This window comes from Artemia sp. Qi Xiang Cuo, chromosome 3 (genome assembly GCF_049724085.1).
Source record: "Artemia sp. Qi Xiang Cuo chromosome 3, ASM4972408v1, whole genome shotgun sequence".
NCBI lineage: Eukaryota > Metazoa > Arthropoda > Branchiopoda > Anostraca > Artemiidae > Artemia > Artemia sp. Qi Xiang Cuo.
Window position 1 is genome coordinate 36,847,049 of NC_142796.1, and position 13,292 is coordinate 36,860,340.

The following is a 13,292-nucleotide window of genomic DNA, read 5'->3' on the forward strand; positions in this document are numbered from 1 at the left end:
ACACATATTAGGCCCCTGCTATGCCATGGAAGTGTTCTATACTCAGTACGCAAAAATTAAGGAAGACATGATGAAAGTTGCCGAAGCTGGAAGTAATTAGTGTAGTCTTGCAAAATCGTCTTGACAAATTGTTCATACATCCTTTTGGCAACCTCAATGCACATAATGTGTTTTTATTTATTTCAACATCCCAATAAATGTTCCCTCAAATTTTCACCTTAATACCCTTAGCCTAAGTGAAAGTAGTTGACGTAGCGATAGTAATGGTTGGAACGGTGGTAACATGCACATAGTGGCTTGATTAATTCATCCCCCTCAACATGCCCTGAAACTTTCAACTTAATGCTCTAAGCTGGTCCTAAAATACTGATCATTTGCTCTATTGACAACCTGCATGAATATAGTGTGTTTTGATTTAGTTGGAACTTCCTCTAAGTATTCTCTGAGATTTTCACCTTAATACCATTATCCTCACTAGTTGCAGGAATCGTAGTAGTAGTAGTATCGATAGTAGGATGAACATAGTGTCTTTTGGTTAGCTCAAAAATCTGCCTCAACATACCCAGAGAGTTTCTACTTGATGTTCTAACCCGTTCCTGAGCTATTGCTGTTACACCCTGTTGACAATCTACTTAAATCATAGTTATCCCTGTTGATAATCTGCATAATCATAGTGTGTTTTGATTTGGTTCAACATCATTCTAAACGTTGATTTAGTTTGACATCTGTACGTTCCCTGAAATTTTCACCTTAATACCCTTAGCTTTAGTATTAGTAGTAGTATCAGCAGTAATAGTAGTAACAGTTTTAGTAGTAGTAGTAGTCATAGTATCAGTAGAAGAAGTAGAAGTAGATGTAGTAGTATGAAATATATCCTTTTGGTTAGGTCAATATCCCCCACAACAAGCCCTGTAAGTTTCAACTTTACTCTCCAAGCCGTTCCTAAGATATTGCTGATACGCCATTTTGGCAAACTGTAGGAAAACTTTGTGTTTTGGTTTATTTCAGATTATCTCTCAATATTCCCTGAAATTTTCACCATTATATCCTTAGTAGCAAACAGTAGTAATAGTATTCACAGTAGTAGTTGAAGGAGTTGTAGTAGTAATAATAGTAGCAGTAGTAGTAACGGTAGTAGCAGTAGTACCAGTAGGAGTGGTAGTATAATACTCTAGAGCCGTTCCTAAGTTATCGCTGATACGCCCTTTTAACAACCTGTATGCTCATAGCACGTTTTAATTTAGTTCAACTTCTTCCCCCTCAACGTTTTCTGAATTTTCCTCCTTAATACCCTTAGCCTTAGTAGTAGTCACAGTGCAAGTAGAAGGTGTAATATTAGTAGTAGGAGTAACAGTAACATGTAGTAGGGATGTAGTAGAAACATGTCATTTTCTTGGTTTCGATTTTATAGTCTCTTCACTCAAATCCGTTACCAACTCAGAAAGTGCGTGCTGAAGATCATTTATATAAATCGCGAACAGCAAAGGGCCAAGAGAGGAGCCTTGGGGTACTCAGCAGTTTATTGGAAAATCTCCCTACTCAGCCTCGTTCACTCGTACATATAGTGATCGTCTCCTCAAAAACGAAGCAAGAATCTTCAGAGTGTTTCCTCTGATTCCAGCAATTTGCAGTTTCTTCAACAGGATCTCATGGTCTACGGTATCAAATGCCTTGAAGATATCCAAAAAAGTAGTTGCAACTTTAAGCTTGTCATCAAGCACATCATTTATTTTAGTTGTCAGAAACTGTATAGCATACTCCGTTGAAAAACCTCCCAAATCCAAATTTTTTCTTGTAAAAAAAGTTATTTTTTTACAGAAATTCATATATTCGGATATATATTATCTTTTCAACAGCCCGAAATAAAATTGGTAGGAGGGAAATCGGTCTATAGTTGTTGAAATCTCTTCGGTCACAACCTTTATGCTAAGGCACAACTCAGGCTTTCTTAAAATGGTCAAGGAATTCCCCTTCCCCGAGACAAGCATTTGTAAATGACACAAAATCTGGAAGAATCACAGATAAGATAAGACTTGTTACTTTTAATGATAGGAAATCTGCTCCCGCTGCTCCATTTTAAATTTTAATAGCTATTTCATTCACCTCATGCATCGAAGTCGGCCGAAGGAGAAGACTGGTATCACTTGGCGGGGGTAGGTGTTGCCCTCGAAATTTTCCATCACCGGGGTTGTTCCCTATGGACGACTTCACCCTCTCACCTACTTCCGAACAATGTTGGGCCAAATCGTTTACTAAATCTGTTGCTTCACGGTTTCCATTGCCTGTTGGCAGAACAACTTTCTTTCCTTCAATAACTGACCTTATGGTGTCCCATGTTTTAGCAGGATTTCCTTGATTTTCTTGGAACTTGTTTTTGAAATACTCATTTTTGTTTTCCGCAGCAACTTATTTAATGCGACATTATCCTTTTTATAAATTTGTCCATCTATTTCACGGTCACTGAGAATTCTGACCATATAGAAGCTGTGCCTTTTTGTCACAGATTTTAGAAGTGCTTTTGTCCTCTAAGGTTTCCTATGAGTGTTTTATGTTGCACAGAAGACACTTTTACACACGTCCTTTCGAGCAAAAAAAAAATCATCTTCTCATACTATTTGCTCATTTTTTCACTATAAGATTTACACTTCCACCGGAAATTAAAGGAGAATGAGTGAAGATTCGGTTTGGAATAGGGGTCAGTGGCGTGAATGTTTTCTCAGCCATAGTCTATGCATCTCTAAACGTATAGCTGGAGAAATCTGGGGAAGTTAAACATGAAGGGTGTGTTAAAGCACAGGATAGCTGGTCCCCCCCCCTCCCATCGCACTTCCTGGCTGAAAGGCCGTGACACGGATATCAGCATCATCGGTAGGGACTGTAAAGTCCATTGTTCGGATGTTTGTGCCTTATACCTTCATTTTAGCCCTATATGTCCATGCTCCCTTTCTTTGGATTTCATCCTTTTTAGTCAAAGGTTTTGCTGACGGTAATAACAAAGAATAGAATATTATGGCTATTCTTATCTAAAAAGGAAATTGACTTTTTAATAAGTTGCACAACTACGCGCTCCAAGCTCTATTAGGAACTTGTGTAGGTTTTAAGTTACTTTGATTTCTTTTGTAATGTGTAGAATGTATCTCTTGGAATTATTTGCAAAGTGCATTTCAATACTCTGACCATTGACACTGCTGTTGTACTCAGCAAGATGTATCATGTAATGTATGATTTTTTTTTTTTTACATAGAGCTAAAGAAAAGAAAAAGGAGCAAGAGCGACAGAAAAAAGAAGAAGAACGGTTGAAAAAAGAAGAGGAGCGGTTGAAAAAAGAAGAGGAACGGTTGAAAAAAGAAGAGGAACGATTGAAGAAAGAAGAAGAAAAAGTTCAGCAGGTTAGGAACCTCATTTATATTCTGTGTTTTTATTTTGTATAGAGTGGGTTAAAAATCAAAGGATATTTTTAGAATTTACGAGGCTGCTAGTTACCTGACGAATCTTTTGTTGGTATCTCTGTCATTGATCTATACTTCAAGCTTCAATCAATCCGATACATAGTTTTGTACTTTGAACACCATTGTTTAGCTAATGATTTTTAACAAATGTAGCTAGTGATACATACAAATGTGGACTTTGCTGACTCCACGGCTGCTCAACTTGAATATAAAAAGAGCTCCTTAAAGCTAGAACAGGCAAGTAAGAAATTTCCAGATTTATGCCTCCTTTACCCAGATATCCGATCCTGAAGTGGTACTTGGATTCTGGTGAAAAATAAAGATTTTCAAAGGAAATTGTTTATTCCTTTTTATCTAAAGTATCAATGGGCAATACAAATACGCCGTAAGCCATGGTTAAGAACATTCAAATCTGTCACTGAAATAGCAGTACTAAGCAAAGGATCGATAGCAATTTCGCTAGGTGGCTGATGGCCTAAAAAAAGCTGTCGTTTCCTTTAATCATTCTATGCATTAAGATTTGCATCGACGTTGATTGCTTGAAGACATTGAACTTGTCTTGCTCAGTTAATATTTCAATGCAGAATCTGATGTCAACCTTTTTAAAAGACTAGAGTGGTGTCTTTCAGGGGAGTAATTTTGGCTCGGAGGTCAATCCGCCCGGCAACTTGTCACCTCTGTTGTTTCCGTTTAGACTTTGTTGACTTCAAGACTCTCAACAGTACTATATACTTGATGATTTTTTGGCAGTCTCGGCCAGTCGATCTCTGCTAAGGGGTTATTCCATGTACTACATATTATCTGGTGTTCTTTTTTTTTTAAATATCCTACCTACGTGTTTCCTGTTAAAGACAAAGTTGAAAAGCAGTGGTAAAACTAGCTCATATCTTTGTATTGACTCTTCTAGAAATGTAAACTATCTTGTCAGACAATGAGGAATGTACAATAAAGCTCCTACCTTTGTATCGAATTTTCTAGAAATGTACACAATCTTGTCAGACAATTAGCAATGTATAAAAATTAGCTCGCTCTTTAGTACTTTTTTATAATTTAAAGTTTAATATGCACTGTTTGTGCTCTAAACCAACCTCTCGTGCTTCAGGAGAAATACCCTAATTCCCCTCCCCCCTAAGATCAGATCTGTGCGAAATCTTTTTTAGACTGGATAGTTTAGGTTTGAAATATTAAAAACAATATATAATAATTAATAAATAATGAAAGCTATTGACGGAGACACAAACTCCTTACGCTTAGATAATAATAAAAAAATATTAAATAAAATAAATCAATAAATGGATCTTCAATCAATATTAAAGAATTGGCAATCAAAAATAAATAAGAATAGGAAAATTAACTTAACACATCATGGTAGAGACATTAACAAACAAAAAAACAACACCACCAAAACACAAACCAGCTACACAAAAAAAAAAATAACAACAAGACAAAAAGAGTGATAACAAAACCTAAGAGATTTCAAGAAAAAGAAAGAAAATAAATAATAGTAAAAATTAAACAGTAATTATCTAATAGGTGTGATTTCTTTTTTTCAAATATAAACAGAAAATTTAAAATCAAAATTTGTTTCATATTAGTTCCTTGCAACAACCACACTATTTTGTAGAATGAAACAAAACCTTCCTGAAGATATCAACGGCTGATTTAGTTTGTGTCTATTACAATAGAGGTGAGAAGATGGCGCAACAATTGGAAAGAAATTAGAAGAGAAGACGTAACCGGGTAATTTCAGAAGATTATGCTTTACCTTAAATAAAATCGATTTAAAGGTTCAGCAGTAAGCATATTCAATCCCCCAAACTTTTTGAAGAAAAACCTGCCTGAAAAAGACGCAGGAGATAAAGTTGACAATCATTTAGGTTTAAAAGACGAAAGCCAAATGAAAGGAAAGCATGGCTTCAAGCGGGAAAATGAATCGCATACTACTACTACTAACAGCTCACTTCATCAATAAGCCGACTGAGGCCAATACAGCTACACTCGATCCTTCTCAATCCCTTTCAATTCATAGCCCCCCTCTTTACACCCTTGCAAGAAGAAGTTCGAATTTGGTCAAATCCTTCCTTAAGCCCTCCTCCCCCATTCGGGGACGACCGGTTTTTCGTTTGGCCTTAGATGGTTGGCTGAAAAAAAAACAATCTTTGGCTGTCTGGCATCCTCCATCCACAGAAACTATCTTAGCCATCTCAATATTTCTCTCATTATAGGCCTAGACAGTGGGAGAAAACCACATTCTTTCCACTGCTTACTGTTTGGAGTACTGTCAGTCAGACGGGAATCCAAAAGAATCCGTAGACAATTCCTCTGGAAAACATCTTACGAATCTTACTCCATCTTCGGAGCGGATGTTTCTTAACCATGCTTAACCACCCTCATCACTGTAGCTTTCCATTTCCTAATTCGGATTCGCCGACTAATTTTCCTATGCCTCCAAACTTTTTTCAATTGTAAAATAACACCCTGGGCGTTGGCTATTCTGCTTTTAATATTTTCACTACATCTACTATTTTCACTAATACAGTGGACCCTCTGTAATCCGACAAACGTTTATCAGGGTAGTGTCGGAACTATCGAATTCGCCGGTTTATTGAGCACTGCCTAAGAACCTCGTATGTATTTTTGAAGGCCCCGCTGTCTCTCCATAACGTACAAATAACAATTCAAAAGGGACATATCCTTCATTTGACAGTGAAACAACAACAAAAAAACTCTGGATGTTTTGGTCACATTTTGCTGAAGACGGCCACCGTATGTGTGACCGAAATATCCAGAGATTTTTCTGTAGAAATCATACTTCATTATGTGTGTTGAATTTAGTAAATTAAACCATAGAATAAGAGAGCTACGTTTTACTATAAAATTAATATCATTATTGCTATAGAACTTGCACAAAATAATACTTTATATTAAGAAATAAATATAAATGTGTAGCCTACTAAAATAATTAAGAATTATGAATTAAAATTATAATTTAGATAATATAAACAAAGATTAATGAAATATGAAAATATTCATCAATTTGTTTTGTTCTAACATTGTTTAAACGCGAGATAACTGTTCACTTGCGGAGTAGTTACAATTATATCATGGTCATCTTCCTTATTTATTGCTGTAGAACTAAATATCTTTTATAATCTCATTGTCAGATATATCATATAAAAAAAAATTCTCTTTATCCATTCCTCGGCACCAGGTTTGTAAATCTTCCGGAATTATCTGCGTTTCAGCAGCAAATTGCTCTATTACTTCTGAAGTTACACTGATGTGTATATCATAGCTGAGACTAGTGCCTATAGATAGATAGATAGATAGATTGTGTATTTCAAAAGCCCAAGAGCCATATACACAAAAATTTATGAAAAATAAAGAAATCACAAGAGAACAAATTACGAAACACACATTAACATGATACATAGCAAAAAATACCTTATGGTAATTTATCGAGAAAATTAAATGTAATTCCATATAATAAATAATAATTAATTGTAAAAACTTTTCCTTCTTTCTAATCCCTTCTCTATGTACGTACCAATACGAAATATTGTGGTTGGATTACTACTTTGTAAAATACCAGGAAGCAGCAAAACAATCCCATGTAAGTAATTTCCCCTCAAATCAGAGAGCACCGGGCACTTTCGGAGAAAATGGTCTAAATCTTCATCCTCATCTCTACAAAGAGGACACACATACCGACCATCAGGATGTACTATCCCCCTGTCGAACACCATTTGCCTGCTCTGGATTGGAAGGCAATTTGCCCTAAACTGAATCCTTCGACATAAAATCATAGCCGGTAAATTAAATTTAAAATAAATTTCCTCTCCAAAACCTGGCCATAACTTATTATATCTGGCCATAACTTATTCGGAGACGAAGTATTAGTTGATGGATACCTGCTTTAGAAATAGGCCTCACGCGTTAGGTCGCACCGAAAACACATTTAGTCAAATTCAAACTAAGCAATCAAACCAAAATCAATACTTACGCGTCGAGGACAATAACAGTGGTGCGTACAAGTTGTGAACTGTTCAAGCATGCATTATCTGCTTAGCCAAGATTTTAAATTTTAAAAAATCAGTAGTAATAAACATGTCAGATTACAGAGGGCGCTGGATTAGAGGGACCGGATTATCGCGGGTCTACTGTACTGCTGCCTAGGTAATTGAAGGTATCCACTTTATCGATCATCTCGTTACCAAACATCACTTCTTAACCTTCACTTATTCTCAGTATAAGTGAAATAATCTTCTTAATATCAATTTTCAAACCTATTCTTGCGCTATGAACTCTCAAAATCTCCGAAAAATCATTCATTTTGCTAACATTTTCATCTAGACACTCAAATCATCAACATAATCTAAGCTTAGGAGATTTTTACTTTCCCACTTGATGAAATGCTCTCCCGTAGCCTTTGTTGTGCTTTTTAGGACAAAGTTCATCAAGATAATCTATATAAATAGGGATCAAACACTAATCTCATTTCCTACATGAACTCCAATAATGTTATTCCCTCACATAGCACGAATTTAATGTATTTATCCGGTATACCATACAAGGATAGGCCCTTCTATTGCCTGAATCAAACGCTTCCTCATAACCTGTAACTGAGGAATAAAGGTGTCTAGAGATTCAGGTACTTTTCAGTCATTAATTTAAGAATTAAAATTTGGTCGAAATATTCCCACCCTTCCTAAAACCATGCTATATTTTTCTTAAAACTTTATCTACAGCATATCTGAGTTAAAAAAAAAACAAACCATCGTACTAAGTAATTTGCTTCCTACAGAAACCAAGCTAAAGCCTGTATAATTGCCACATTCACTCTTATCACCTTTCTCGTAGAGGGATTTATTCATAATTTTCAGTAATTTATCTCTTACTGCACAACCACCATATTTAAGAAACTTTTTTATCACCTTATCAGTACCTAGAGCCTGATTGTTTTTTAATCCTTTTAGTAGTGTATCTAATTCTTCCTCGCAAAATGGTTCTTCCTTCACTTCCAATGTGTCAGACTTTTACATTCTTACCAGTATCATTTCTTGTAATTTTCTCACGTTTTGAGACATTCTCGGAATGTTCTGCCCATCTCTCTTTGAATCTTTCTGTATCACTACTTGTGGCCCCGTTTCCATCTTTAACTGGGATAAGTCCAGATTGATTATTCCCTCTAAGTTCTTTAATACGCCAGTACAATATTTTACTATTATGTTTTCTGGCCTCCACTTCTCACCTCCTTAATTTATATTTTAATGCTTTCCCTACTTTCCTTACATTCCTCTCATTTCCTTACATTCACCACAATTTGACAATTCGTCATTTAAAATCATGTGACAAATCGTATCGAATGGTATCCTTATGTCCACCATTATTGGAGCTGGAGTTCTGTAGAATTTCACTTCCTAAACCCGGTTTGAGTTTTAGTCAAGAAACTATTCTTTTCAAGCAAATTTATTTGCTATTCTTACGTGCAAACACCATTCAATAGTATTTTCGAAAGTAGCTATATATATATATATATAGGCTCTGTAGTTGGAGGGGCCGTTTAACTCATCCGTTTTTTTGTTGTTGTTAAGTAATGTCACAAGTAGGCTTCATACAGGAAAGGGGAATTCCACTTTAAAACTAAGATTAAAAAAGACTGTAAAGCGCTCTTTTTGCAACTGTTTGTTATAATTGCCTACAAATCACATTTTTTCAGCTGAACAAATATATTTAATGTTGTAGTGCTTGCAGCTCGTTACTGGTTAGTAGTTTAATTTGTTAACAAACACTTTTGATCACTAGTTCCGAGTAAGATGTCTCTGTCATTCAGGATCCTTTATCTCAAGTACCAGATATCTATTCTTTGCTCAAAGCGTTTAAAATAATAATTTTTCTTTTAAAGACACTGCTTTTATTCTTTTGTTTTCTTTTATAGACATTTCTTTAGCCTTTAAAGATGTAGCTAAATATTCTGGATTTTAGAGCTTCTCTGTGAGATAATATATTTAACGAGTCCTCCATTGTGTGGCTCTTCTTAATAGATTTCAACTTTTTGTAAAGTAAAGGTTAAGAGCCTCTTTTGTTTTAGCTCACAATAAAGTCTAAACAACGAAATTTAATCGAAGTTAAAACTTCCAGTTTGAACAGTTCGCTCCAGATCCATTGTACCTTTATAAAAGGGTTTGAAAATTCTTAGCAATTTTTAGATTAAGGTAAAGTTAAAGAAAATTAATAGTCACTTTATTTTTATAGCCATATTTTAGTTTCGCGATTCTTTTTTATGTTTTATTAGGACTTGTGGGACCTTAAACAGTTGCTTACGTAAAATCAAAAATCACCGTTGTATAATATAGTAAGCAGATACTTTTAGAGAAACCGAGATTTCAAAGTGAAAAATTGGTTCAGTCAGATTTTCCTTTAACTTTGCCTAAAAATTCTGAATATGAAGTTTCAGTCTCAAAATTAAAAAATTCATTTTGTAAATTGAAAATTTGGTTCAAATTCCTTTACCTTTGCCTAAAAATTCTGTATATGAAGTTTCAGTCTCAAAATTAAAAAATTCATTTTGTAAATTGAAAATTTGGTTCAAATTCCTTTACCTTTGCCTAAAAATTCTCAATATGAAGTTTCAGTCTCAAAATTAAAAAAATCATTTTGTAAATTGAAAATTTGGTTCAAATTCCTTTACCTTTGCCTAAAAATTCTGAATATGAAGTTTCAGTCTCAAAATTAAAAAAGTCATTTTGTAAATTAAAAATTTGGTTCAAATTCCTTTACCTTTGCCTAAAAATTCTGAATATGAAGTTTCAGTCTCAAAATTAAAAAAGTCATTTTGTAAATTGAAAATTTGGTTCAAACTCCTTTACCTTTGCCTAAAAATTCTAAATATGAAGTTTCAGTCTCAAAATTAAAAAAATCATTTTGTAAATTGAAAATTTTGTTCCAATTCCTTTACCTTTGCCTAAAAATTCTGTATATGAAGTTTCAGTCTCAAAATTAAAAAATTCATTTTGTAAATTGAAAATTTGGTTCAAACTCCTTTACCTTTGCCTAAAAATTCTAAATATGAAGTTTCAGTCTCAAAATTAAAAAAATCATTTTGTAAATTGAAAATTTTGTTCAAATTCCTTTACCTTTGCCTAAAAATTCTTAATATGAAGTTTCAGTCTCAAAATTAAAAAAATCATTTTGTAAATTGAAAATTTTGTTCAAATTCCTTTACCTTTGCCTAAAAATTCTAAATATGAAGTTTCAGTCTCAAAATTAAAAAATTCATTTTGTAAATTAAAAATTTTGTTCCAATTCCTTTAACTTTGCCTAAAAATTCTGTATATTAAGTTTCAGTCTCAAAATTAAAAAATTCATTTTGTAAATTGAAAATTTGGTTCAAATTCCTTTACCTTTGCCTAAAAATTCTGAATATGAAGTTTCAGTCTCAAAATTAAAAAATTCATTTTGTAAATTGAAAATTTGGTTCAAATTCCTTTACCTTTGGCTAAAAATTCTGAATATGAAGTTTCAGTCTCAAAATTAAAAAATTCATTTTGTAAATTGAAAATTTGGTTCAAAAGTGAGACGTCAATTTTGAACAATTTATGAATAAAAAAAGCCAAGTCTTTTAATTGCTTGTCTGATCAGTTCCTCAAACTGAATCATAAGTTCGCAACCTGAGAGTAAAATTGCCCTCCTGCGGGTAAACTCACTCCAAGAAAAGTGTGATAAAAAAAATTAACGTCTCTTTTTCAAAGCTCCATAGTCCAGTTAATAAAATTGTAGGTTTTTAGTTTTTTGCTGTTAAAGTACTAATTACATCAAAATGAAAACACTTTTTGTTCCCTGGCTTCATCTTAGGGCAAATAATGGGATTTTCTACGATTTTGATTTTTGGTTTTTATACATCTATTAACATATTTTTCATTGGGTAACATCTCTCCTTTATTGCTATGCTGAATTGTAAAGATATTCCAATTAGAACTTTTCCTGTTTACACAGAAAGCCGAACGGGACGACTGTACTACCAAATACAGTCAAATATTTCAGAAATTAATCGGCTGTTATAGCTATTTAAAAAAAAGTTAAAACTTTTCCGCACGGTGACCAATGGTCTGCGCCTGCGCAGGTACCGATCTCCTGATTCAATGCCTTCGGCCGGGAGTGCAATGCGTGCTTGGGAATCATTTGACGCTTCCCGTGTTTTTCCTCCGGATTTCTCCAGGTACCCATTTAGAGCTGGGTTGACTCTAGCTGACCTTACAGAGTCATACCATTGACCCTCATTCCAAACCGAATAACCAGCCACACCAGGATTCGAACCTCTGACCTCTGGATTCCAAGTTTGGAGCACCAACCACTCGACATTTACTATTGAACAAATAGTTGCTAGTAAGAATAGGTCTAAGTTAAGTTAGATAAGTTTTGTATTTTGATTCAGAAGAAAACAAGGATATTATTGTCAATTCCTATTTGGAAACACGTTAAGGTTATATTCTAGCATAGTTTAATCATTTAGATTCTGTTGTTTTTTTTTCACAGTCTTGCCGATTAAAGCCAATGTCCATCTTTTACTACAGTGTCCATCTTTTAAACTTATTTTGAAGTTTTCGTCCTGTTTTTGTTTTTTAACCCAGAAAGATGAATTCGCCTCTTTGGGGCTTGTGATAGCTTTTCTTGAAATGAATCTTATCCTAATATTCATTTTATGGGCTTTTATCTACTGGGCACATTTGCAGAGTTGTTTCTCTTAATTAATAAGGAATGATTTAAACAAAACATTTCGTAGACAACATGGATTTTCCTGGGTTTTTTTTCTACTTATTAAAACGGGTTAACCAAAGTTTTACGCGTTATTATGTATTTTCATTTAATTTTAATTATATTTGGACACCGTTTAGCACGGCTAAACCAAATAATACCCGATCTCAATTTGTTTACTATCCCCAGTGAAACCGCGCTATGTGTTGGTATTTAAATTACCCAGAAACAACTGTTCGCACACACAGCAACAACCAAGTATCTTTTTATTCTTTTTATTGTGAAATGGTCAGATACCTTTTTTTGCATAGGTCTTGACTATGTTTAATTTTTTCTTCAGCAAATTGCTACCAAGAAAATATATCTTATTCTTGATTAAAGGATTCTCTAGTTGTGTATAACTTACTGTTTTCTGAAAAATTTTGTGGTCTTAGTAATAATAACAATAAAAAAAAATAGTGCTGTCAAAGTGAAAATGATCATACGAAATTTTATTTTGTGAATGATAAAATGGATTTATGAAATGATACTGAACCTGAAAAATAATACAGTGAATCCAAAAAGGAGTTCCAAAAATAATAAAATTGAAATGACTTAATGAAATTGAAATGAACATGAAAATAATGAAATTAAATTAAAATTTAATATGGTAAGATGTTTCCGAAAGTTACAAAATTGGATGATATTTTGAAAATGATAAAATGAATCCAAAAATAGAAAATATAAGCAAAAAAGGAGAAATGGTAAATGTGTTCCTGAGGACAATTGAGTTCCAGAGCACCAGATAATAAAAATGGTTGTTTTGGGGGAAAATTTAGTAAAGAAACTAAAATGTTTGTTTATTTTGCTTGTATGAGCCTGTACGAGGTTGAAGTAGTAGCTATCAGTCATTTTAGGATGAAGTTAATGACAAATAATTAATTTCGTTTAAAGATAATCGGATTCTAATTCATTACGATTAACGATAATCGGCTTCTGGAATGCACCCGACACTAATTAACACAGTAAACATGGAAAATTATAAAATTGTTTATATTTTTTTTTGTTCTTTCTTCCATATGATCAAGTTATTTTTCAAGTATATTTGAT

At 33.7% G+C, this 13,292-nt stretch overlaps 1 protein-coding gene across 1 annotated transcript in view; it reads left to right on the plus strand.

The window, feature by feature from the left end:
* LOC148954061 (uncharacterized) overlaps window positions 1-13,292 on the plus strand; it is a 148,072-nt gene that overhangs the window by 39,218 nt on the left and 95,562 nt on the right. Inside the window, exon 5 of the mRNA XM_089085776.1 lies at window positions 3,245-3,389. Coding sequence (XP_088941902.1) covers window positions 3,245-3,389 — 145 coding nt within the window. The remainder of the gene's footprint in view (window positions 1-3,244; window positions 3,390-13,292) is intronic.